The following is a 27,194-nucleotide window of genomic DNA, read 5'->3' as shown; positions in this document are numbered from 1 at the left end:
TTTTTTTCTTGTGTGATTTAGGAATATGATATCTCTTGGGTTATGACTGGTCAATCATCAACAGGACCCTCTATTAATAGTTGTGGTATATCAAGCTCTCTGTGTGTCTTTTTGCTCCAGTTTCTCTGGCTGTTAGCGATAGGGTATACCCAGAGGTTGTGCCAGCCAAACATCTGACCATTGAGCCTGAACCAGGAGTGTTTGTGGTGGAAGCAGTCAGATCCCTTCCTGAAGACGTTGCCCTGGAGGGTAAGGCAAACAACCGCAGAGAGAGCTGGATGATGATTGGTTTTTGCAGCTGGATGTTGCCCCTAAAATAGCAGGTACTTTGTACTTTCTAAGCTTGCTGTTGGCCACTCGAAATACAAATACCAACCCTTCTCCTGCTTCCAAAGGCTCGCAATTGTTGTGTGAGCCTGTTGACTATCCACAAAAGCTGTTGGCAAGGAATACACTCTCATATTTACATGTTCTAGTAAAAGGCTTGATACCTTGTGGACTGTTGGGCTGTGTTTCTGTCTCTATCAGCTGCACCAGTGGTGGTGATTTACTCTGATGTGAGCACCGCAGCTGTTACAGTGGTGGTGATTTACTCTGATGTGAGCACTACAGCTGTTACGGTGGTGGTGATTTACTCTGATGTGAGCACCACAGCTGTTACAGTGGTGGTGATTTACTCTGATGTGAGCACCACAGCTGTTACGGTGGTGGTGATTTACTCTGATGTGAGCACCACAGCTGTTACTGTGGTGGTGATTTACTCTGATGTGAGCACCACAGCTGTTACAGTGGTGGTGATTTACTCTGATGTGAACACCACAGCTGTTATGGCGGTGGTGATTTACTCTAATGTGAGCACCACAGCTGTTACGCTGGTGGTGATTTACTCTGATGTGAGCACCACAGCTGTTACTGTGGTGGTGATTTACTCTGATGTGAGCACCACAGCTGTTTACGGTGGTGAAGGAGACAGTGGAACAGAAACCACCAAAAACCGTGAGGATCATGGAAGAGACTGTTAAGATGGAGGAGGGGCCTGTGGTAACACCTAAAGAAGTGGATGATGATTGGTTGTGTGCTTTGGGACTGCGCTCCCTCTGAGATACTGACCACAGCCAAGGGTATTGCTGCTTGACCACCGTCTGCCCCTTTTGTCTTTTTCTTGTTAAAACGCTGAACCCAGATCGTGTATTACTTGACAAGCCTGTTATCCTTGTTTTATTTCAGCGTTCCACGTAGACAGAGAGGTTATAGAGCTGGTACCCGGAGAACAGTGGTTGTGGTGGAGAAAACTAGGAACCACTAGAGTGGTGGAGGACAGACGTCAACCGGAGGTTGAACTGGTGAAAACACTGCCTCCCCAAGAGAGAGGGGAGGGTGATGATTGGTTGACGCTCTTTGAAGCTCTCGTCAAGAGCCTGTGAAGATGCAACAGGTACCCACTGACCGCATCATCCTGAGCTCGGTTGTGCTTCACATTCCCCTATACCTTTTTTATAATGATGTGTGGTAAAGGGTCTCTAATCAGATATGTGCAGCTGTGGCCACAATCAGATTCTGCGTTATAATTTGTGAATGGTAAGAGTATCATAGTTGAGTCTCCTGGGTACTCTGTGTCTGTCTGTATCAGTTGCTGTGGTAACTAGACCTGCCCCTGTGGTTGACGTGATGATGACGAGCACAGAGCAGAGAACCCAGAAAAGGGTGACAATAAWGGAGGAGAGCTGGAGAGAGGAGAGAACCCTGCAGCAGAGACTGCCTCAGAGACAGATAGAGGTGGACGATGATTGGTTTGTCCTGCTGGATGKTGCCCCTAAAGAATTAGGTACCCCCATCTCTTCATTCCCCTATCCCCCTGCTTTTCCTGCTCATTTTAGCTGCAGACTGAGACTACCAAAAGACTGAAACTACCAWAAATATCAGTTAATTTTGTCCYGCATATCTATTTGGAATAATTGTATTGCAGATCGAGATGGCTATTGCTTGTTTGAATTTTTTTGASAATTGCAAAATGGTCTTCTACTGATACTTTAACGATGCTGTGTCTTAGATAAGAGCTCTGTTTGTGTGTTTGTATCAGTTGCTCTCCGTGAGCGTCTCCAGGACTATACTGACATAACTGTTGTCAAAGGTCCAGCCGCTCAGCCCAAACCCACAGTGGTGGTTGCTGAGGAGAAGAGACCGCTGTTTGAGAGGAGGGTTCTGGAGAAGAGACCAGCACAACCCCAGAGAGATGTGGATGACGTTTGGTTTGTGTTGCGGGATAAAAAATCGCATGCAGGTACTTTGGGTCTTGAGTTTTTGCGTGCTGCCCTAAACAATATGATCTCACACCCGCTCTCCAACCTCAACTTACCAGAGAAGCTCGCTGACTAACATTCGTCCAACACTTTTACAACGTGGTTGTGCTTTGTCATGYGATTTTCCCCTGAAAAATACATTGTTTGACGAACCAATGMGTCTTTGGTTATGCTTTGCTTTATAGAAGAAATACATATTTAGTTTTCCTTTTAACGGCTTTAGGAATACTATACTACAGTGAGGCGTGAGCTTATTAACTCAATGAGTCAGGACACTTCTGCTATTTGCATCGTTGGTTATTAACTCAATGAGTCAGGACAACTTCTGCTATTTGCATCGTTGGTTTATTAACTCAATGAGTCAGGACAACTTCTGCTATTTGCATCGTTGGTTATTAACTCAATGAGTCAGACAACTTCTGCTATTTGCATCGTTGGTTATTAACTCAATGAGTCAGGACAATCTCTGCTATTTGCATCGTTGGTTATTAACTCAACGAGTCAGGACAACTTCTGCTATTTGCATCGTTGGTTATTAACTCAATGAGTCAGGACAACTTCTGCTATTTGCATCGTTGGTTATTAACTCAATGAGTCAGGACAACTTCTGCTATTTGCATCGTTGGTTATTAACTCAATGAGTCAGGACAACTTCTGCTATTTGCATCGTTGGTTATTAACTCAACGAGTCAGGACAACTTCTGCTATTTGCATCGTTGGTTATTAACTCAACGAGTCAGGATAACTTCTGCTATTTGCATCATTGGTTATTAACTCAAAGAGTCAGGACAACTTCTGCTATTTGCATCGTTGGTTATTAACTCAACGAGTCAGGACAACTTCTGCTATTTGCATCGTTGGTTATTAACTCAACGAGTCAGGACAACTTCTGCTATTTGCATCGTTGGTTATTAACTCAACGAGTCAGGACAACTTTGCTATTTGCATCGTTGGTTATTAACTCAACGAGTCAGGACAACTTCTGCATTTGCATCGTTGGTTATTAACTCAATGAGTCAGGACAATTTCTGCTATTTGCATCGTTGGTTATTAACTCAATGAGTCAGGACAACTTCTGCTATTTGCATCGTTGGTTATAAACTCAATGAGTCAGGACAACTTCTGCTATTTGCATCGTTGGTTATTAACTCAATGAGTCAGGACAACTTCTGCTATTTGCATCGTTGGTTATTAACTCAACGAGTCAGGAAACTTCTGCTTTTGCATCGTTGGTTATTACTCAACGAGTCAGGACAACTTCTGCTATTTGCATCGTTGGTTATTAACCCAATGAGTCAGGACAACTTCTGCTATTTGCATCGTTGGTTATTAACCAAAGAGTCAGGACAACTTCTGCTATTTGCATCGTTGGTTATTAACCAAAGAGTCAGGACAACTTCTGCTATTTGCATCGTTGGTTATTACTCAAAGAGTCAGGACAACTTCTGCTATTTGCATCGTTGGTTATTACTCAATGAGTCAGGACAACTTCTGCTATTTGCATCGTTGGTTATTAACTCAACGAGTCAGGAAACTTCTGCTATTTGCATCGTTGGTTATTAACCCAATGAGTCAGGACAACTTCTGCTATTTGCATCGTTGGTTATTAACCAATGAGTCAGGACAACTTCTGCTATTTGCATCGTTGGTTATTACCCAAAGAGTCAGGACCTTCTGCTATTTGCATCGTTGGCTCTGGTTGAGAAGTACTGGCCATGCTTTGCTGCCCGTTTTATATTGTGGACAGTTGCTTCCTACAACTCATCCAAGCTTTTCCCCTTGCTAGTCTCATTCTAGACTAGACTGAGCTGGCCCGTGAAGGTACAGTGTGTACTGAAGTCTGTGTGTGCCCTGGCCTCAGTGTGTGTGTGTGTGGAGTTGATTATGAGTTTGTTTGTGTATGTGGATGTTCAAGATGTTCTTCTGCGCTCTGTCAGTGTGTTTATCTCTCACTACACCGGGTTTGATGGTCTCAAAGCATGCAGACTGTCTCTCTCCTGCCCTCTATACAACCCACTATCTAAATACTAACCTCCCTCTGTCCTGTCTCTCTCCTCGCTCTATACAACCCACTATCTAAATACTAACCTTCCTCTGTCCTGTCTCTCTCCTGCCCTCTATACAACCCACTATCTAAATACTAACCTCCTCTGTCCTGTCTCTCTCCTGTCCTCTATAAACAACCACTATCTAAATACTAACACTCCCTCTGTCCTGTCTCTCTCCTGCCCTCTATACAACCCACTATCTAAATACTAACACTCCCTCTGTCCTGTCTCTCTCCTGCCCTCTATACAACCCACTATCTAAATACTAACACTCCCTCTGTCCTGTCTCTCTCCTGCCTCTATACAACCACTATCTAAATACTAACACTCCCTCTGTCCTGTCTCTCTCCTGCCCTCTATACAACCCACTATCTAAATACTAACACTCCCTCTGTCCTGTCTCTCTCCTGCCCTCTATACAACCCACTATCTAAATACTAACACTCCCTCTGTCCTGTCTCTCTCCCGCCAGTGGTGGCCACCCACAAGGCCGCCCGTCCGGTCAGCGCCCCAGTCTTCTCCCAGGCAGCCCTGATGGAGGCAGGGATCCCCATGKCCCCCCTGGACCTCCAGCAGCCCCAGACCTCCACCCCCATCAGGCTGCCAGCCCGCCAGGAYGACAGGAAGCTGGAGGTCACCGTGGAGGCGGTGGACGAGGGCTCAGCCGAGGTCAAGGTACTGCACCTAGGAACTACAACTCCCACAATCCCCTGCCGTACAGGGATCATCATCATCATTCACCCCTCACACACAGATACACTGCTCATAGAAGTTACAGATAGACTGGTCTCAGCAGTGATATTGCTATATTCATCACATAGTATTATTTATAAGACAAGTATAATATGATGATTTTTCTATAGTTAGAAAATAGAATAGCTGTGCATCATCATTTTTGCCCTCCATTGGTCACAGTAATGATAGTGTAACATACCGTGACRAAGACACACCTCAGACCACAAGTTCCTCAGATGGCTCTGCTATGGACGGGGACGGGGCTCCTAGTGGAGGATTGTAATGTCATTATGCCTTCTCTCCTCCTCCATGCCTGGGGTAACTCCAGTCTGAGCAGACGGACACTGAGGAGCCGGTGCAAATGAGGAAGGTCAGACCTTTGACCTTGTCCCGACTCCTGCTTGTGCATTATATTAGTATTGTAGTCACTCCACTCCCATTCTAACTTACACCACTGCCAAGTCTCCCATCCATAAGACTAACTTCACCCTCTCCTCWTTTTATTCTCCTGCTTTCATTTGAATACTGCTCACAAACGACACGGTCTTTGAGTTGACCTCATGTTCAAGTCAGACATTGTCTATGACAACAGCGTTGGTATTGGTCATGTGCACAGACTGAGATGACGTATATGAGGTACATTACATATGCTTTTGGTTTGTACATCAGTCCAGACAGGAAGAAAAGGCATTTGAAGAATGAATGTTGAAAGAAGATCCCTCATTGGCTGCTGCATTTACATGCATGACACAGGACTAGGTTTTCATGATGACTAGTGTTTCTATCGAGTACTGTATTCCTGCCTGACCCTTCACCTTTGTCCCCCCACCCCTTCAAGACACCCACTCTAATAGCCCTGTCTTGGGTCCCCTGCTTTGCACATCTGGGATTCGAGGGCCCTTGTGGCCCCCAGAACTCCAGGCCACTCTGCATGCAGACCCCTCACCACCCCCACTCCTCTAGAACCCCCCCCCCCAGTGCAACAATGCAGTCACGTTGTGACGTCTGCCATGATGTCACGTGGAACTCTGTAACCCACACCCTTCTCTTTTTTTGTTCCTTCACAGAAAAGAACTCAGAGAACTGAGGGTGACTCAATTTATATCAGACATAGTCTTTTAATGTTGGAGGTTTGTTTCCCCGTCTTCTGGAGATCAGTCTCTGTACACTGTGTTTCCTGCTGTTTGGCTACTGGCTGCTGTAATACAACAGGCTGCTTTGCATGTGACATTACTGATTCACATCTTGTGTTTACATAGGCGCCTTTGCTTCTGCTAGTGGATGATTTTGACTGTGTAACCGCTCATTTGCTTTGTGTGTGGCGATATTAACACAACTAGCTGCTTGTATAGGTTGTTGAGCACTAGATATCTCCTGATTGCTTCACCAAAGTATATGATTGGGATCATGGTCTCTTCTCCCCAGACGTCACACCATACACGTTCCATGAAAGGGAGCCAAGGAGTGTTTCATTTGTGGGTTTGTAGTTACCGTTACTGATCGGCCACGTTATGCAGCTGAGACGGCGTTCCGTCTCCTAGCTGGGTCATTAGAGTGTTAGTAGAGCATTACCATTACATTACAGCATCTTGTTTCAGCTCTGTCTCTCCTCGGTATCAGTAGAAAAGTCCTTCATCTCCATATAGGGCAGACACCACCAACCTTCCCTCTCCATATAGGGCAGACCACCAACGCCTCTAGGCAGACCACCAACTTCCCTCTCCATATAGGGCAGACACCACCAACCTTCCCTCTCCATATAGGGCAGACACCACCAACCTTCCCTCTCCATATAGGGCAACGACCACCAACCTTCCCTCTCCATATAGCAGACACCACAACCTCCCTCTCCAATAAGGGCAGACACCACCAACCTTCCCTCTCCATATAGGGCAGACACCACCAACCTTCCCTCTCCCATATGGCAGACACCACCAACCTTCCCTCTCCATATAGGGCAGACCCAACCAACCTCCTCTCCATATAGGCAGAACCACCAACCTTCCTCTCCATATAGGGCAACACCACCAACCTTCCTCTCCATATAGGGCAGACACCACCAACTTCACTCTCCATATAGGGCAGACACCACCACCTTCCCTCTCCATATAGGGCAGACCACCAACCTCCCTCTCCATATAGGGCAGACACCACCAACCTTCCTCTCCATATAGGGCAGACACCACCAACCTGCCCTCTCCATATAGGGCAGACAAACACCAACCTTCCCTCTCCATATAGGGCAGACGACCACCCAACCTTCCCTCTCCATATAGGGCAGACGAACACCAACCTTCCCTCTCCATTAGGGCAGACGACACCAACTTCCCTCTCCATTAGGGCAGACAACACCAACCTTCCCTCTCCATATAGGGCAGACGCCACCAACCTTCCTCTCCATATAGGGCAGACGACCACCAACCTTCCCCTCCATTAGGGCAGACGACACCAACCTTCCCTCTCCATATAGGCAGACGAACACAACCTTCCTCTCCATGTAGGGCAGACGAACACCAACCTTCCCTCTCCATGTAGGGCAGACAAACACTAACCTTCCTCTCCAATAGGCAGACGGCCACAACCTTCCCTCTCCATATAGGCAGACGACCACCAACCTTCCCTCTCCATATAGGGCAGACACACCAACCTTCCCTCTCCATGTAGGGCAGACAAACAACCAACCTTCCCTCTCCATATAGGGCAGACAACCACCAACCTTCCCTCTCCATATAGGGCAGACGACCACCAACCTTCCCTCTCCGTATAGGCAGACGACCACCAACCTTCCCTCTCCTATAGGGCAGACAAACACCAACCTTCCCTCTCCATATAGGGCAGACGACCACCAACCTTCCCTCTCATGTAGGGCAGACAACACAACCAACCTCTCCCTCTCCATATAGGGCAGACAAACACCAACCTTCCCTCTCCATATAGGGCAGACGACCACAACCTCCTCTCCATATGGGCAGACACCACCAACCTTCCCTCTCCATATAGGGCAGACGACCACCAACCTTCCCTCTCCATATAGGGCAGACACCACCAACCTTCCTCTCCATATAGGGCAGACACACCAACCTTCCCTCTCCATATAGGGCAGACGACACAACCTTCCCTCTCCATATAGGCAGACGACCACCAACCTTCCTCTCCATATAGGCAGACAAACACAACCTTCCCCTCCATGTAGGGCAGACAACACCAACCTTCCCTCTCATATAGGCAGACGCCACCAACCCTTCCCTTCTCCATATAGGGCAGACACCACCAACCTTCCCCTCTCCATATAGGGCAGAACGACACCAACCTTCCCTCTCCATATAGGGCAGACGACCACCAACCTTCCTCTCCTATAGGCAGACGACCAACCTTCCCTCTCCATATAGGCACACCACCAACCTTCCTCTCCATATAGGGCAGGACCAAACACCAACCTTCCCTCTCCGTATAGGGCAGACAGGCACCAACCTTCCTCTCCGTATAGGCAGACGCCACCAACCTCCCTCTCCATATAGGGCAGACGCCACCAACCTTCCCTCTCCGTATAGGCAGACGCACAACCTTCCCTTCCGTATAGGCAGACGGCCACCAACCTTCCCTCTCCTATGGGGCAGACGACCACCAACCTTCCCTCTCCATATAGGGCAGACGACACCAACCTTCCCTCTCCATATAGGGCAGACACCACAACCTTCCCTCTCCATATAGGCAGACACCACCAACCTTCCCTCTCCGTATAGGGCAGACGCCACCAACCTTCCCTCTCCGTATAGGGCAGACGGCCACCAACCTTCCCTCTCCGTATAGGGCAGACGCCACCAACCTTCCCTCTCCGTATAGGGCAGACGGCCACCAACCTTCCCTCTCCGTATAGGCAGACGGCCACCAACCTTCCCTTCCATCCTGTGGCACGCACCAACCTTCCCTTCCGTTAGGGCAGACGGCCACCAACCTTCCCTCTCCGTATAGGCAGACGGCACCAACCTTCCTCTCCTATAGGGCAGACGGCCACCAACCTTCCCTCTCTATAGGGCAGACGCCACCAACCTTCCCTCTCCATATAGGGCAGAACACCACCAACCTTCCCTCTCCATATAGGGCAGACAACACCAACCTTCCCTCTCCGTATAGGCACAGACGGCCACCAACCTCCCTCTCCGTATAGGGCAGACGGCCACCAACCTTCCCTCTCCGTATAGGCAGACGGCCACCAACCTTCCCTCTCCGTATAGGGCAGACGGCCACCAACCTTCCCTCTCCGTATAGGGCAGACGGCCACCAACCTTCCCTCTCCGTATAGGGCAGACGGCCACCAACCTTCCCTCTCCTATAGGGCAGACGCCACCAACCTTCCCTCTCCGTATAGGGCAGACGGCACCAACCTTCCCCTCCGTATAGGCAGACGGCCACCAACCTTCCCTCTCCGTATAGGGCAGACGGCCACCAACCTTCCCTCTCCGTATAGGGCAGACGGCCACCAACCTTCCCTCTCCGTATAGGCAGACGGCCACCAACTTCCCTCTTCCGTATAGGGCAGACGGCCACCAACCTTCCTCTCCGATAGGCAGACGGCCACCAACCTTCCCTCTCCGTATAGGGCAGACGGCACCAACCTTCCTCTCCGTATAGGCAGACGGCCACCAACCTTCCCTCTCCGTATAGGGCAGACGGCCACCAACCTTCCCTCTCCGTATGGGCCAGACCGCCACCAACCTTCCCTCTCCGTATAGGGCAGACGGCCACCAACCTTCCCTCTCCGTATAGGGCAAGACGGCCACCAACCTTCCCTCTCCGTATAGGGCAGACGCCACCAACCTTCCCTCTCCGTATAGGCAGACGGCCACCAACCTTCCCTCTCCGTATAGGGCAGACGGCCACCAACCTTCCCTCTCGTATAGGCAGACGCCACAACTCCCTCTCCGTATAGGCAGGCGACCACCAACCTTCCCTCTCCTATAGGGCAGACGGCCACAAGCTTCCCTCTCCTATAGGGCAGACGGCCACCAACCTTCCCTCTCCCTATAGGGCAGACGGCCACCAACCTTCCCTCTCCGTATAGGCAGACGGCCACCAACCTTCCCTCCGTATAGCAGACGCCACCAACCTTCCCTCTCCGTATAGGGCAGACGGCACCAACCTTCCCTCTCCGTATAGGGCAGACGGCCACCAACCTTCCCTCTCCGTATAGGCAGACGGCCACCAACCTTCCCTCTCCGTATAGGGCAGACGGCACCAACCTTCCCTCTCCGTATAGGCAGACGGCCACCAAACCTTCCCTCTCCGTATAGGCAGACGGCCACCAACCTTCCCTCTCCGTATAGGCAGACGGCCACCAACCCTTCCCTCTCCGTATGGGCAACGGCCACCAACCTTCCCTCTCCGTATAGGGCAGACGGCCACCAACCTTCCCTCTCTCTATAGGGCAGACGGCCACCAACCTTCCCTCTCCGTATAGGCAGACGGCCACCAACCTTCCCTCTCCGTATAGGCAGACGGCCACCAACCTTCCCTCTCCGTATAGGCAGGCGCCACCAACCTTCCCTCTCCGTATAGGGCAGACGGCCACCAACCTTCTTCTCCGTATAGGGCAGACGGCCACCAACCTTCCCTCTCCGTAAGGCAACGCGCACCACCTTCCCTTCCTATAGCAGACGGCCACCAACCTTCCCTCCACTGCTCTCATCACCATAACATTCATCCAGCCACAGAAACAGAATGCCATGCTGCTGTCGCGTGCATAGTGACCACCTGCGTCTGTGACCAAAAGTTATGTGTGCTAACATCACCTCGCTCTCATCCGCTGTGATTTGTAACCTGAATCAGATTCTATGTAGTGCTGCTCACTAATTGAACAGGTTGATTTATCAATGAGAGCTCAGAGAATCCATTTTATTTCGAAACGATCTGATGTTCTGAGTTCCGGCCTCTTTAACGCTGTAGCTTTGAGTCAAATAGACCAGCAAATAAACCTTGCTTGGTTGACATTGTTTATAAACATGTTCACATGAGTGACATTGTTTTTCGACACACCTGTTTCTCTCTCCACCTTCTACACATCTACTCTGCTCACCTCTTCTCCCACACCTATTTTCCAAACCAAATGTTTGTCATTTTTCCACTTTACCTCTCTCTACCCTCTCTACCTCTTTCTCTCACTCTACTCTCTCTCTCACTCTACCTCTCTCTACCTCTCTCTCTCACTCTACCTCTCTCTCACTCACCTCTCTCTACCTCTCTCTCTCACTCTACCCTCTCTCTACCTCTCTCTCTCACTCTACTCTCTCTACCTCTCTCTCTCACTCTACCCTCTCTACCTCTCTCCTTCACTCTACTCTCTCTACCTCTCTCTCACTCTACCTCTCTCTACCTCTCGCTCTCACTCTACCTCTCTCTACCTCTCGCTCTCACTCTACCTCTCTCTACCTCTCTCTCTCACTCTACCCTCTCTCTACTCTCTCTCTCACTCTACCTCTCTCTCTCTCACTCTACCTCTCTCTATACCTCTCTCTACCTCTCATCTACCTCTCTCTCTCACTCTACCTCTCATCTCCTCTCTACCTCTCTCTACCTCTCTCTACCCCTCCTACCTTCTCTCTTACTCTACCTCTCTCTCTCACTCTACCTCTCGTCTCTCTCTCTTTTTCTCTCACTCTACCCTCTCTCTCTTCTCCCTCCTTCTCTCCCCTCTCTTCTCCTTCTCTCTTCCTCTCCCACCCCCCCTCTCCTTCCTCTCTCACTCTCCTCTCTACACCCCCTTCTCCTTTCAGGTTCTCCTCTCTCTCTCCTCTCTCCCTACCTCTCTCCCACCCTCCCTCTCCACTTCTCCCTCCCTCCCTCCAGGACTTTGATAATCCCCAGGAGGATCTCATCAGGCATCATACTAGTATCAGTGAGCTGAAGAGGAACTTCATGGCATCTGTCCCAGAGTCCCGGGGGCCCAGCGAATGGGACAAGCGCTTGTCCACTCACTCCCCCTTCCGCACCCTGGGCATCAACGGACAGCCTTTGCCCGATYCCGACGGGGTGAGTACCATCTCAGACCAGACACTGTGCCGTACCCCACCACACACCCCTCCCCTCAGTTCTCTGTAGTTCACGCCAGCTTCCCGGCTCTCCCATTCCACAGAGAAGGAATGGATGTTAGCACACAATGTTGGGGTCAGTTCCATTTCAATGCAAGTCAATTTGGGAGATGAGGAGAAATTGAAATGTGTGAATATATTCCTGAATTGACTGAATGGAAGTACCTCACCACACGTTTCCCTCTGTATGGCTGTCTGTTGTGTTCTAAGTTGATGTGTTGGGMTGGAGTACCACAGCACCATCCCGTGGTTCTCCTTTTTGTTCCTCTTGGTTTGTGTTGATGCGATGCAAACACTTATTGCATGTCTTTGAGCAAGGCCTTTTGTCTTCAACCGGACCCATCTAGTCTATGGAAGGCTTTCTGTCATTACTACCCTACTAAAATGGAAAGACATCTGTTTGCATGGGCCAACTGAAGAACACCTTGTCAAGACTGATTGGAACAGATCAGTCTGTCTGTTCACCTTGTGGCCCAGTCTGTCTGTTCACCTTGTGGCCCAGTCTGTCTGTTCACCTTGTGGCCCAGTCTGTCTGAATGTTCAGCTGTTTGTTGTGAGGAAAGGACTTATGGTTTGGGCATGTGGTGTCTGAGCCTATTGGTCAGGTTTCTAAGCCCAGCTCTGTCTTTATCTCCTCATTGGTTGTCCTTTAGTCTGACCCTCCCCTCAGTGCATGACAACCAGACCTGATTGGACAGAGAAACTGCATGACCCTGTGACTTGAAGATCATGACCTTGCAGTAGAAGAGTTGACCTGTGTGCTCGTCCTCCTGTCTCCTCTTTCCCTCAGTGATGTGCTTGTTTTCTGCTTCATCTCCTCCYTCCTGCCTCCTTCTCCCAAATACTGCCCCTCTTTCCCTAACTCTGCTTTCCCACACTTCCTTTTTTCTCACTTTGCTTTGTTATTCTGTGCACTGATACTCCTGGCCCCAAGCCCACAACTAAATAGTCTGAAGGCCCACAGGTTACCCATAACCACCTAGTCCAACTCAGACAAATGCGTTCTCCATTCTTCCTCTCTTAGACCATGACACAGCTTTGCATAGCCTTCCTATCTACCCGACAGCAGACATTTCAACATCCCTACCTCTCTCATCTCTCTCCCCTCTCCACCCTCACCCTTCTCCCCTCAGTTCGCCATCCGCCTTCCGCGTGGCCCCCTGCAAGACTTCTACTCTAAACGCAGCTGAGGTGGCATCCTGGGGGCCTCTCGAGCCAGCCAGAGGGAGAGGACCAGAGAGAGGGATGTGTGTAGGCAGGCCATCAACCTCTAGCTCCTTCTTCTCTCTTCTTCATCACAGCTCTTCATCATCTTCTTCTACTTCAGAAGCTGCTTCCTGTCATTGGACTCTTACTTCCTGTGTATCTGCTCAGTCCCCCCCTCCCCAACTCTTCCTGACTGTTCCTACTGACTGTTGCTCCTTCCTAAAAAGTTTAAAGACTTGACGATGAACCCACTTTGTTGTATATCTGATTATCTGGACTAGACGAGGTGCGTCTGACAGTGAAAGTTGACAGGTGGCTTTTTACAGTAGGAACAGTTTTGATATGTGCAGGTTCCACTAATAGAAGGTGTTTTTGTACACATCCAGACAGACATCAATGTTGTCATATAGTAGGATTAGTTAGTGGCGTGTTGTGGTATTTCATGTATGAAGTCTTCTATAGAAGCACATTAACCCAGCACTAGTGGACAGCTACAGTGTATATTTGACTATACACTGWATACCTCATCACAATTCACTGTTGTTTTTTGTATGCACATCTAACACTGACGAGGTAACTTTGGGGCAGCTTGATCAAATGTTATAGTATACATTACCTATGTTTCGTTCACTGGTATTTGGTAAAACACTCTTGTCAACTGCAATATATTTTGTCCTGCTGCAATGCCCTTTTGACAATCAATTTTGACCCACCCAAAAAATGCAATAAATTCTTGCTCAACATGTTTGATGGTGGAAAACATTGTTTCATTCCCTGCTGTTGTTCACACAGTGGATATATGTGTGCTGTGTCTTTCCTCTAGAGTGTGTGTATTACTCCTATAAGTGAAGAGCTGGACACTAAGGCAGTGCTACAACAGGACGAGTCCAGCAGCACTGTAAGGCCATCGGGGGGGCCCAGCCCCAGCCCTGCTAGCACAGAAACTGGGCCTGATAGGGTTGACTCCAAATCCCATGATGCACCTGTGGTGGCAGGGCCATGTGATCAGGAGYATGAGCATGTTAGCTCTGGGACCACCATCGTTGAGGTGGAGAGGGCACAGCTGCCCCACTCCTATCAGCTCCAGGGTACAGTGCTGGAGGAGGAGGAGCCGGCAGACCCAGGGTCGAGGGGGGAGCAGTCTGGGAGGATAACTGGAGCCTCCCACACCTCCTATTTCGTGAGCGGTGTTCCCCATGTCATACGCTGTTTCCAGGTAGCCCTCCCTCTGCCCTGACCAGCTCCTGTTGATTGACTCCTCTGCCTGTCCTCTACCTGTCCTCTGCCTGTCCTCTGCTCTGTCTGGGTGATTCCATGGGGGACAGTGTACACTCACCTTTCTGCAGCATGGCTACAAGGAATCCAAACTGTCAACACTGAATCTGTCCTGTAGTCATACTGGTGTTTGTCAGGGTGGGTGAGCTCTGCTGGAGCCGCTGCAGAGGCGGTGCACAGTGATGGTGTTTTCTCCGGTGTTGGGGGCGATGGGAAGAGATACGGACCGTGCCGCTATTCCTCTCTTTCAAGCGCTCTCTCTGACACACTAGATGAATTGTCTTTCTCTGACACACTAGATGAATTGTCTTTCTCTCTCTAACACACTAGATGAATTGTCTTTCTTCTCTCTTCTCACACACTAGATGAATTGTCTTTCTCTCTCTGACACACTAGATGAATTGTCTTTCTCTGACACACTAGATTAATTGTCTTTCTCTCTCTGACACATAGATTAATTGTCTTTCTCTGACACACTAGATGAATTGTCTTTCTCTCTCTGACACACTAGATGAATTGTCTTTCTCTAACACACTAGATGAATTGTCTTTCTCTCTCTAACACACTAGATTGAATTGTCTTTCTGACACACTAGATGAATTGTTTTTCTCTCTCTGACACACTAGATGAATTGTCTTTCTCTCTCTAACACACTAGATGAATTGTCTTTCTCTCTCTAACACCCCTAGATGAATTGTCTTTCTCTCTCTAACACACTAGATAATTGTCTTTCTCTCTCTGACACACTAGATGAATTGTCTTTCTCTCTCTAACACACTAGATGAATTGTCTTCCTCTCTCTGACACACTAGATGAATTGTCTTTCTTTCTCTGACACACTAGATGAATTGTCTTTCTCTCTTGACACACTAGAATGAATTGTCTTTCTCTCTCTGACACACTAGATGAATTGTCTTCTCTCTCTCACACACTAGATTAATTGTCTTTCTCTCTCTGACAAACTAGATGATAATTGTCTTTCTCTCTCTAACACACTAGATGAATTGTCTTTCTCTCTCTCGACACACTAGATGAATTGTCTTTCTCTCTTCTCACACACTAGATGAATTGTCTTTCTCTGACCCACCTAGATGAATTGTCTTTCTCTCTCTGACACACTAGATGAATTGTCCTTTCTCTCTCTGACACACTAGATGAATTGTCTTTCTCTCTCTGACACACTAGATGAATTGTCTTTCTCTCTCTAACACACTAGATTAATTGTCTTTCTCTGACACACTAGATGAATTGTCTTTCTCTGACACACTAGATGAATTGTCTTTCTCTCTCTAACACACTAGATGAATTGTCTTTCTCTGACACACTAGATGAATTGTCTTTCTCTGACACACTAGATGAATTGTCTTTCTCTCTCTAACACACTAGTTATTGTCTTTCCTCTGACACACTGATAATTGTCTTTCTCTCAGACCACTAGATGAATGTCTTTCTCTCTCTGACACATAGATGAAATTGTCTTTCTCTCTCTGCCACACTAGATTAATTGTCTTTCTCTGACACACTAGATGAATTGGTCTTTCTCTGACACACTAGATGAATTGTCTTTCTCTCTCTACACACTAGATTAATTGTCTTTCCTCTGACACACTAGATGAATTGTCTTTCTCTCTCTGACACACTAGATGAATTGTCTTTCTCTCTCTGACACACTAGATGAATTGTCTTTCTCTCTCTGACCTCGTGGTGGTGGGAAGGACATCTTGGTAAAACTAGAATGGGGAGTGGGAACGAGGGACCCAATCAGTTGTGAATGAAAAGAGAGGTGTGGTTTGAGGGTTTTTCATGGGGAGTGGTTGATGAAACATTGGAAAATTACAGCTGTGCAATGTTCAACTGGGCACAACCAATAATGTATATCAACACTGGACACAACATCATGTATAATGATATGATATAGAGCCTATATGTCTGTGTGACATGTATAGAAGGAACCATGTCAGCTCTTCTCATGACATGTCAATGTGCAACGTTCAGTCAAACTGACTGGAGTGTGTTCTCCTCCCACCCCAGCCCCCTCTGGTGCAGACCCAGACAGTCACCATCACAGARGTGTCCAACTCCCTCCCTACTGACGTCTCCACTAAGGATGTCCCTATCGTTCGGACCCAGACTATCACCTACGAGTCTGCAGAGGTAGCCACCCCATGATAATAAAGATGATGCTCCAGCTGGGCAACTCTGAGCTGTGGTTCATCTACCACAGGGTACAATCAGGGCAGTGTTCACGGATCAATACATGGCATTTCTTTCTGAAACGTTCAGTACAGTGCACCGTCTTTAACGCCACCGATGTCTGAGGTGTTACCATGGAGCCACTATTTCTGTTTGTTTCCTCTCAGGGGTCAGTTGACGGGACAGACGGGGGGAAAGAGMCCACAGCACCGAGCAGCATTCAGACCTTTACCTCAGAGAGCAGCAGGGAAACCAGTGGCACCTCCATTACTACCACCACCACTCACATCTCCAAGGTAAGGGCACACCATAGACCGCACACACACACCTCAGCTGTGTCATGGTCTCTGACTATTTCTCTTGTCCCAGGTGGTGAAAGGAGGAGTGTCAGAGACCAGAGTGGAGAAGAGAATCGTCATCAGTGCCGACTCAGAGGATGACCAGGTACAGTGTAGTATGACGGCTCCTTCTACACACACCAAGGCCTGGTCACGCACAATGCTTCTCTGTGACACATTTTTGTCATAAGGTGTACAACCAGCTAGGTGGAGGTTAACTGAAGCTTTGTCTCCTGCAGGGAAGCGACGGCGGAGCAACAGCAATGTGATTCAGCTCAACACACAGTCAGGGAGCCCTATGGATCTGATGCTCAAGACACCAGAGCTTTGTAGTACAGGGGACCAAGTGACTAACCTCCCTGTCCCAGAGCCACCCCCACCTCCTCAACCCATACTGACATTGTGTCCTGACTGGTCCCCTCCAGAACCACCGTGGATGCATCTCAAATGACCAGAGCCCTGGTTGGGATGCATCCTGGTGTCTCCCTGCCCAGTGGGATATGAACAGGCCAGGGAGAAAGCCTATTGTGTCCTCTCTTTCCATACTGCTGTTCTGACTGTATGGTGGCTTCATTTTGGTCTATTCCACTCAAACCTCATATTTCGCCAAATTACTTTTTAAAAATTATTGTAGTAGGAAAGATGAACCTTTTCAGTTCTAAGAGCATTTAGGTCGTTTGCTTTTAAATGTTTATTTACAACATATTTTTCTGTCGTTTGTATTGCTACTACTGTATCATTGAGTTTAAGTGTGGACTCAGCGATATGACAGAGATGCAGAAATTTAACAGCGTAGTGGGTCAATTTCAGCAAAACAACTAAGCGCATTGAAGTGAGAGGCTCAACTTCTCCTCTGTTTTGGTGCCATGGTTCCAACGCTGTGAACAGAGTGAAGCGAACCCGTGCACATGCGCAAATACTGTGTGAGAGCAAAGTCTTGCATCTCGCTCATCTCAATATCTGCGGTGCTGGTCGAGGCAACGGCGTTTTACTGAGTCTCCCTTTAACATGCTGATTTTGATAGAAATGCACTGTTTTCAACTGAGCTTTAAGTAATAACATTATCAGACTTTTTCAATCAGATTAAGATGCTGAACAGAAACTAGACGTATTTTTGGAAAGGGATAACTCCTTTGAGTTTGTTTACGTTTGTAATTGAGGAATATTATTTTTTTATTGAATATTCAAATTGAAATGACATACCTCACTTAAAAGTATTGAACAAAGATATTGCATACTCAAACAAGCAGGCCTGTTTTGGATTTGTTCTCTGCTCAGGTAAAATATCTCTTTCTTAACCAGCCAAGTTAACATGTGTAATACTACTAGGTCAGGCCACGATGACCCTCGTTATAAACTTTGACGTGATGACAACTGTCTGTTTTGAAATGTTCACTCTATTTTATAGCATTACTGCTTTTATAGTATTTGTACAAAATTWGGTTTTTAAGTTATTGAAGTTCATATCCTACCCAATGGTAGCTTCTCATATCAATATTGTCTTTTTTTTTTTTTACAGCTTGAGTTTGGGAGTGTCCCATGTTTCCCAGTACGTATTCAGCATTGTTTTTTCTTCCTCTTTTAATGCACCTTTGACCTCTAGGACTGCCCCATGCAGTCTGATGTGAGAGCAATGGAAAGTCCCGCTGTGTATTGTCCCTTAAAATGATTTTAGATAGAAACGTGATTGATTTTCAAACCTTTTGTTGTTGATTTGATGAAACAATGCTTTAGTCTGTTTCTCAGGTTTTATGTCTTTGTCAATACTGCAGGACAAAACCCCTCTGTATATGATTGTATGAAGAATGTTCAGTCTTAATGTACATTCTAGCCCTGCAGATAGATGGGTCCAAATGATACTCAGCTCTTAAACACAGTAGTACATGTGCAAGATGTATTTATCACTATCAAAAGGCAGCTGTCCCAGTGTATGTGGCTTTTCTTTCATATAGGGGAACATATTTTGTCCTTTTGTACATGTTCTACCATAATTTCTTTGTAAAGTAGAGACTGTTTCATGTGATTCATTGTACTGGGATGTTTTTTAAAACACGAGCATGTTTGCAGGCTTTTAGACACAGAAGTCACATTCATAATCATCTAGTTTGTATATCTTTCTTACCACCTGTTTTAGAGTAGATTCCTCTACCAGTTGCTGTACCCTGTCCTTTTGTAGATCAGATAAAGATACGTGTATGAGAACCCTTTTAGAGAATGACAATTGGTAGCAGACCTTTCTTCTCCTCTGAAGAAGTTTGTGAAGGTGGCACAAACTATTAGCTAGAAGGATCTTGAGGGCATAAACTAGAATCTCAGCGGAACCCTTCGTTTTTAGATTTGTAAACATATTGTTGCTTTTCTGTGACATATCCCTGTCTTAAAGTTAAATAAAATCAGAATGAATTATCAAGTGGTGTAGTGTCTATCTGAGCATGACTTCAGTCACAATAAGAACAGTTTTTAATAAAAGGTGACCAATAGAATTGTAAGAAATACAATTTTATTACATTTTTAATTCCAGATGCTTGCATACAGAATTCAGAAAATCAATAATAGCTTTACCACTGGAATTGTAGACTGAAAGAAACAAATATTTCATGTAAAATGTAGTACCATAATGTAAACTAGTTGTAGCTGCAGGTTATCAATATGAAAGACATCCACCTGTGTGTTCAATACCACTTCATATTGTAACAGACCAATGCAAGAGAAACCATGCGTCTCAGTGTCCAGTCAAGAGACAACTGCTCTGTCACGGACATGTTTACAACTAYTGATGGCTTAAGTGGCCCGGCCATTTTCACTTTGGGACAGTGAGTGTTCCAGCACTGGTATTTTATGTCAGCACAAAGCAGACCCATGTTGCCCTTCACCCTGAGAACATATACATCTAATAWACTCTYTCTTKAATTCAATTTGTGCAGCATCCATTCTCTAGGGAATCTATAATACATATCAAACCGGTTGTTATTTGGATTCTCAGCCAATCATCTGGATATGAATAATCATTGAAGATTGTTGTATATCACCCTTTTCACACTGCCAAGTTACATGGAACCATGCGGGAAAGGACACCATGGAGAATGTATCCGAGTCAGCCCAATACGGTGCAGGTCGGCATGATAGTGTGAAAACAGGTATTAGCATGCGCTCACACAGGTTGCCCAATTCTGACCAATCACATCAGCTCTTTTGACAAGAATTGGGCAAAAACCAAAACGTGCACCTGGGGGGGGGGGCTCAGGACCCTGCCTTAGCGAGCSAAACTGAAAAAAGGTTTGAAAGATTGGGTTCTGTCAAGGAGAGGGGAAGAGTTGCAAGATTGTAGTCAGTAGGGTTATGATAGGCTAAAGGCTAGAGCCAATCACCAAAGAGCATTCTGTGTAACAGACAGATGATGGCCTGGTCCGGACATCCAGGGATGGTCAACTCCAGTCCTTCTGGGGCCTGATTGTTGTCATATTTTTGCTGCAGCTAACACAACTGACTCCAATAATTAACTAATCATGATCCTCAGTTTAGAATGCAATGMGTTTAATCAGCTGTGTTTGCTAGGAATGGGGTAAGTGTGACACCACTGCTGACTGGAGTTTCTCATCCCCGATCTACATGTATGTATTTTATCTGTCATAATGTGTTTTTAACAAGCCTTTATTGAGCTACATAATCCACTGCTTCCATTCCAACCAAGTCAAAATGTCTCTTTCCCGGCCGGGTGTGTAAGTGTCTATGCGAATAGCCTTCACAGGACTCTTGAAGCTGGAGGCAGCCTGGAGTTGCAGTTGATAAGCCATGGGGTGGATCTTGAAGCCATAAAGCCTGAGAAAAAACAACTAAATATTACAACACAATAACACTGTGTGGATAGTAGAAGGCTGCTAACATGTCTCAATCTCCTTACCAGGGAAAACATGTCATCTTCAAATCAAGCAAATGGTTTTTGTTACAGTTCCCAGCTGAACATGAATTATGTAATAACACTAACAAATCATATGTAATCAAATGGGCCAAACAGAGCATCTTGATGAATTTGCAAAGATAATTATAGAAATAAACCTTGGCACAAACTGGTTGGCAGGTCGTTTTGGCCGGTACTCTGGGTGCACCATAAATAGCATGTGGGGAAGCCTGTCCCAAAGTAGGCCCGTCCGTGTGGTGGTGCCGGGAGGACTTGGGGGTGTACACATCCATGCACTTTGGACAATACAGCTTCACCATCGCCTCACCAGGGATGTCTGACAGACCTATTGGAGAGGAGAGATCAACATCTATGTAACACAGCTGAGGGCACAGAAGTCTATTCTGGTGTCAGCTGGCAATTAAATTTACATTTACATTTACATTTAATCATTTAGCAGACGCTCTTATCCAGAGCGACTTACAAATTGGTGCATTCACCTTATGATATCCAGTGGAACAACCACTTTACAATAGTGCATCTAACTCTTTTAAGGGGGGGGGGGGTTAGAAGGATTACTTTATCTATCCTAGGTATTCCTTAAAGAGGTGGGGTTTCAGGTGTCTCCGGAAGGTGGTGATTGACTTTAAATATTGATCAAATACATTTACTGTGCAAGCAAGAGTAATCTTTTTGAAGATTCCCTCAGATCTGTGTGAAATACTGCTGACAATCTGTGATATAGTTCAAAGGTGACTGAGAGAAATGGTTCAATCCATGAGAGAGAAGAGGTATGTTCTGTAAGTGAACAGGAGTATGAACACATTAAAGTCAAACTCACCAATAGGAAGCATGGGTTGATTCTCACAGTACACTCTTGGGCAATAGCCAAAGTCCCCTTGTTGGTACTTATCCAGCTGCAAACCAAAAACTATTTCAGTGTGAAACATGGTCACACAGCTAGCCCAAGAAAGCCAAACTAACTACATAAACGGACAGGTAGAATTTAGAACAGGGGTCTCCAACCTTTTCTAGCATGAGCTACTTAAAACCAACAGAAAAATGAAACATGTCACGAGCTACATTTTTATTTTATAGCTTTCAAATAGTTTGTTGTCAATATACCTGGTAAAATAATGGTTAATAGACAACCAAGTGGCCCCATAAAATTATATTTCAAATTTTCCTGAATTCTCTTTTCACTGTTTTTATTTCTCCTGGTTTGGGATTATTATTATTAACATTTGCTCAATATTACATTTCTTCATAGAGAAAGAAGGAAAATGGTTGTTCTGAGTCCATGTCAAAGCTTAAAAATCACATAGAAGACCATTTTTGAGGTCTGGGAAAAAAACTAACCCATTTTAATTTGAGTGTAATTTACCCTTTAATTGCACATCTCACAAGAGAGGAATGCGTCAGTCTAGTGATGTTGCTGCTGTTACTACTGCTGTTACCTACTGCTGCAGCACGTCATGACAGAGTTTGCAAAACAAATCGGCACCTCATTGATACAAATAATCATCACGATAGTTCTGTCAGATAAGCCTACTTTGCAATATGCATTTAATTGAGAATGTTTTTTGGGAACGTTTTTTCCAGTCTACCCAAAAAGGTCGCTAACTGGCTACACACAGACAAATGAGCACCCTAAACAGACAGGGGCAATATTGCTGGAAATTAAATTGGCAGATTGTGTTACGTTTGGCTTTTTAAGCCAATAGTGGCTAACTAGGGGTTGGACAATGTCAATGTGGCTTTGATAGCCGGGAGCTTTACATTTATGACAGTTTGCCACGGAACACATGAAAAAAATGCATGTAATTTCAGAATTGATTGGCGCTACTCCTAGGTGGGCTGCGAGCTACTGGTAGCTCACAGTCTACCTGCTGGAAACCCCTGATATAGAGATTATCCAGACTCCAGAACAATATATACAGATGTAGGGTTTACTACCATCTGAGCGATGCCTCTGTTGGTGAGGATGTAGCGTGCGTGGATCAGCCCGTACAGCATCTCTGCTGCCTGCTCTATCAGGTCACTCTGGTTGGGGTTGTCCTCCAGCTCCTCATCTGACAGACAGACATGACAGTGAGGCTTTCAGATCAACACACAAGGTACACAGAAGCCTATAGTGACATGGTGCATGAATAAAGCACTGGGAGGCAGCATTATAGCATCTACAGGTCTTTCCTTTCTTCATACACACACATAAATGAGGCTTTCAGATCAACACAAGGTAGACTTCAGCCTATAGATGAATCAAAGTATGTAGTCACAGTACTGTGTCCTTGGGTCTTTTGAAAGGCACGTGTAAATACAAACACAAGTGATAAATTAGCCTATAGGAAGTGTCAGTGTGAAGTCATGCCAGACGGTGTAGTGATGAGCTCACCTGGCTCCAGGTCCAGGATCATGTCAAGGGCCTGGCGGTAGTGAGGCACCTGCTCATTGAGCCCTGTCAGGTTAAACTTGTCCTGAATGTAGTCCTCTCAACCTGGTAAAGTGGATGGATCAACATGGTTAGGAGCTTTCAGCTGCCAAACACTGTCTACTACGCTTTATGAATAGGCCACGGTTGGTCAATTGCATAACAGGTTAAAGGGATTACTTCAGTATTGGCAATTAAGACAAGCAGAAGAGTTAAAGGTAGAATTAAGCAACGTAGCCTACACGGTGAATGCACTGTGTTTGAATATCTGAAGCTACCACATGAAATAACAAGCTCATGTCACGGTTACACACTATGGCATCAATACAAAACCACCCCATGACTTCAAACACTGTATTCTGGTCCTCTTTCACATGGAATTCTCCATCTGTGTTTAGGGTATATTTGGCTGGTAGCTGAACAGTTCATTCTGTATTTCAAACACTCAACTAGCTTCACAAACAGTTGGCTAAGTCAGAGCAATAGTATTTCCCCTGTCTGTCCTTCTCATTCTGTGATGTTCTGACATAACTAGCTATCTACTCACCTCACAGAAGAACTCATTCCCCCTCAGGCCACAGAACCAGGAGATCCAGGACACCTCTCCGAGCTGCTCATCCTCTGAACAAGTGGGAGGTGATGGTGCAACGGCATGCAAAAATTACATGCATTTCAGAATTTCCATTGATGCACTAGAATTTAAAGCTATCTGGGCCAAGCATTTCGCTACACTCGCAATAACATCTGCTAACCATGTGTATGTGACCAATAACTTTTGATTTGATTTTAGCTAGTGGTGTATTCCATTCTGGTCCAGGGACCTGAAGTATGTGTACACTGCAGGCTTTATTTCTGCCCAATATGCTAGCTAGCTAATCTAATCAAATCATCAAGCCCAGATGTGTTAGTACTGGGCTAGAACAAAAACCGATTGTTAGTCAAATTATGCTTAAAGAACTCTAGCTAGCTAACGTTAGCTACATAGAAACGCTAGCTGCTTAGTTTGCTAGCTAGTTACGTTAGTTTAATAACGTTAGCTAGGTAACGGACATTTTCCACACGCATGAAATCCATACTGATTTGAAACTAAACAATTAATTTAGTACTGTGTAAATCCAAATGTGTTGTGTCAGCACACGTTTACTCACCCTCTTTTATGTTAGCTAGATAGATCTACCGGTAGCTACTTTGCTAACTAGCTAGCACCTTAGCTAACTGCTGTAAACAAGAATACTACTTCCGGTGGAATCTTCGGCTTCTCCGACCTYTGTTGATGAACAGTTTGCTGTTCCAGTCAAACCGCGYAGTACTAGTGATGGGTCGTTRGCGAACTCCGGCTCGCATATCAGAAGAGCCCAATCTATTTATAAAAATATTTAAAAAATAAGATATGAATAATCTAAAGATTTAAATGAATAGAATTAACTAATACAAAGAACGAAAAAAAAWWAAWAATAATAGGGCCTAAATGCTCAAGCGCACACATTCGTTCTGACTGTAGGGCTGAAATGCAGGGGAAATGTTTTGGGGGGATTCAGTTCATTTGCATGGCATAGAGGGACTTTGCAATTAATTGCAATTCATCGGATCACTCTTCATAACATTCTGGAGTATATGCAAATTGCCATCATACAAACTGAGGCAGCAGACTTTGTGAAAATTAATATTTGTGTCGTTCTCAAAACTTTTGGCCATGACTGTACTAGCAAATACTCACCTTTAACCTGTAGCTTGACCTCAAAGCAGTGTTCATTTTGTCCCATCTGCAACCTACATCTGTACCATCGGCTGTGACTACTCCACCATGGAGAAAGCCAAAGATGCATCTCCTGAACTAAGATTCCCTCCAAAGCGCACTCTTTTTCCTAGGAATGTTTGGTTGGAGATATCTGTAGGGTATTGAAGTATTTGGATCTCACTGCCTCCCTTGATCTCTGCCCAGGACACCGATGATATTTGTGGCTTTCCTGTTGTCATGTTCAACAGGCAAGGCAGGGTAGCTATCCCGTTGGGTGCTGCCATAACTGAAGGTAGGATTTTGCATTCTTTGGAGGAGAAGAGAGGCTTACTCAAACAAGTTTGACTCTATTTTTTTTTACACTTACATAGAAAGAAAGGGAATATATAATTTTACCTTTCACTTTTAGAGTGATGTTTTTCACCATTACACAAACACTCAAAGTTGTTATGGGATTCTATCATTTTTATCAGAAATGCTGACAATTGATATACTTTGTTAAGTACACTGCTCAAAAAATAAAGGGAACACTTAAACATCACAATGTAACTCCAAGTCAATCACACTTCTGTGAAATCAAACTGTCCACTTAGGAAGCAACACTGATTGACAATAAATTTCACATGCTGTTGTGCAAATGGAATAGACAAAAGGTGGAAATTATAGGCAATTAGCAAGACACCCCCAAAAAGGAATGGTTCTGCAGGTGGTGACCACCACCACTTCTCAGTTCCTATGCTTCCTGGCTGATGTTTTGGTCACTTTTGAATGCTGGCGGTGCTTTCACTCTAGTGGTAGCATGAGACGGAGTCTACAACCCACACAAGTGGCTCAGGTAGTGCAAGTTCATCAGGATGGCACATCAATGCGAGCTGTGGCAAAAAGGTTTGCTGTGTCTGTCAGCGTAGTGTCCAGAGCATGGAGGCGCTACCAGGAGACAGGCCAGTACATCAGGAGATGTGGAGGAGGCCGTAGGAGGGCAACAACCCAGCAGCAGGACCGCTACCTCCGCCTTTGTGCAAGGAGGTGCACTGCCAGAGGCCTGCAAAATGACCTCCAGCAGGCCACAAATGTGCATGTGTCTGCTCAAACGGTCAGAAACAGACTCCATGAGGGTGGTATGAGGGCCCGACGTCCACAGGTGGGGGTTGTGCTTACAGCCCAACACCGTGCAGGACGTTTGGCATTTGCCAGAGAACACCAAGATTGGAAATTCGCCACTGGCGCCCTGTGCTCTTCACAGATGAAAGCAGGTTCACACTGAGCACATGAGCACATGTGACAGACGTGACAGAGTCTGGAGACGCCGTGGAGAACGTTCTGCTGCCTGCAACATCCTCCAGCATGACCGGTTTGGCGGTGGGTCAGTCATGGTGTGGGTGGCATTTCTTTGTGGGCCGCACAGGCCTCCATGTGCTCGCCAGAGGTAGCCTGACTGCCATTAGGTACCGAGATGAGATCCTCAGACCCTTGTGAGACCATATGCTGACACATGCACATTTGTGGCCTGTCTCCTGGTAGCGCCTCCATGCTCCAGACACTACGCTGATAGACACAGCAAACCTTCTTGCCACAGCTCGCATTGATGTGCCATCCTGGATGAGCTGCACTACCTGAGCCACTTGTGTGGGTTGTAGACTCCGTCTCATGCTACCACTAGAGTGAGAGCACTGCCAGCATTCAAAAGTGACCAAAACATCAGCCAGGAAGCATAGGAACTGAGAAGTGGTCTGTGGTCACCACCTGCAGAATCACTCCTTTATTGGGGGTGTCTTGCTAATTGCCTATAATTTCCACCTTTTGTCTATTCCATTTGCACAACAGCATGTGAAATTTATTGTCAATCAGTGTTGCTTCTTAAGTGGACAGTTTGATTTCACAGAGAGTGTGATTGACTTGGAGTTACATTGTGTTGTTTAAGTGTTCCCTTTATTTTTTTGAGCAGTG

General features: G+C 46.2%; 2 protein-coding genes, 1 long non-coding RNA gene and 1 pseudogene across 3 annotated transcripts in view; 2 read left to right on the top strand and 2 right to left on the bottom strand.

The window, feature by feature from the left end:
- Nucleotides 1-1,439, top strand: part of LOC112073002 (glutactin) — a 10,157-nt gene extending 8,718 nt beyond the window's left edge. The window contains exons 6-7 of the mRNA XM_070440012.1: nt 121-249; nt 1,228-1,439. Coding sequence (XP_070296113.1) covers nt 121-249; nt 1,228-1,424 — 326 coding nt within the window. The 3' untranslated portion in view covers nt 1,425-1,439. The remainder of the gene's footprint in view (nt 1-120; nt 250-1,227) is intronic.
- The window catches only part of LOC112073011 (protein 4.1-like), a 40,883-nt pseudogene extending 21,293 nt beyond the window's left edge, over nt 1-19,590 (top strand).
- Nucleotides 11,165-11,506, bottom strand: LOC139025000 (uncharacterized). The gene is made up of 3 exons (XR_011476415.1): nt 11,428-11,506; nt 11,243-11,292; nt 11,165-11,212 (listed from the first exon to the last, which is right to left on the bottom strand). It is a non-coding gene; the product is annotated as an uncharacterized lncRNA (long non-coding RNA).
- A 73-nt stretch (nt 19,591-19,663) lies between the features above and the next one.
- Nucleotides 19,664-27,194, bottom strand: part of LOC112073010 (casein kinase II subunit beta) — a 9,953-nt gene continuing 2,422 nt past the window's right edge. The window contains 6 exon segments of the mRNA XM_070440014.1: nt 19,664-20,999; nt 21,237-21,308; nt 21,310-21,424; nt 21,920-21,995; nt 23,035-23,150; nt 23,474-23,575. Of these exon segments, the coding sequence (XP_070296115.1) occupies nt 20,840-20,999; nt 21,237-21,308; nt 21,310-21,424; nt 21,920-21,995; nt 23,035-23,150; nt 23,474-23,575 (641 nt within the window). The 3' untranslated portion in view covers nt 19,664-20,839.

This window comes from Salvelinus sp. IW2-2015, unplaced genomic scaffold (assembly GCF_002910315.2).
Source record: "Salvelinus sp. IW2-2015 unplaced genomic scaffold, ASM291031v2 Un_scaffold2120, whole genome shotgun sequence".
Taxonomy (NCBI): Eukaryota; Metazoa; Chordata; class Actinopteri; order Salmoniformes; family Salmonidae; genus Salvelinus; species Salvelinus sp. IW2-2015.
Note: the sequence above shows the minus strand (reverse complement) of the source record. Positions and strands in the feature narration are given on the sequence as shown.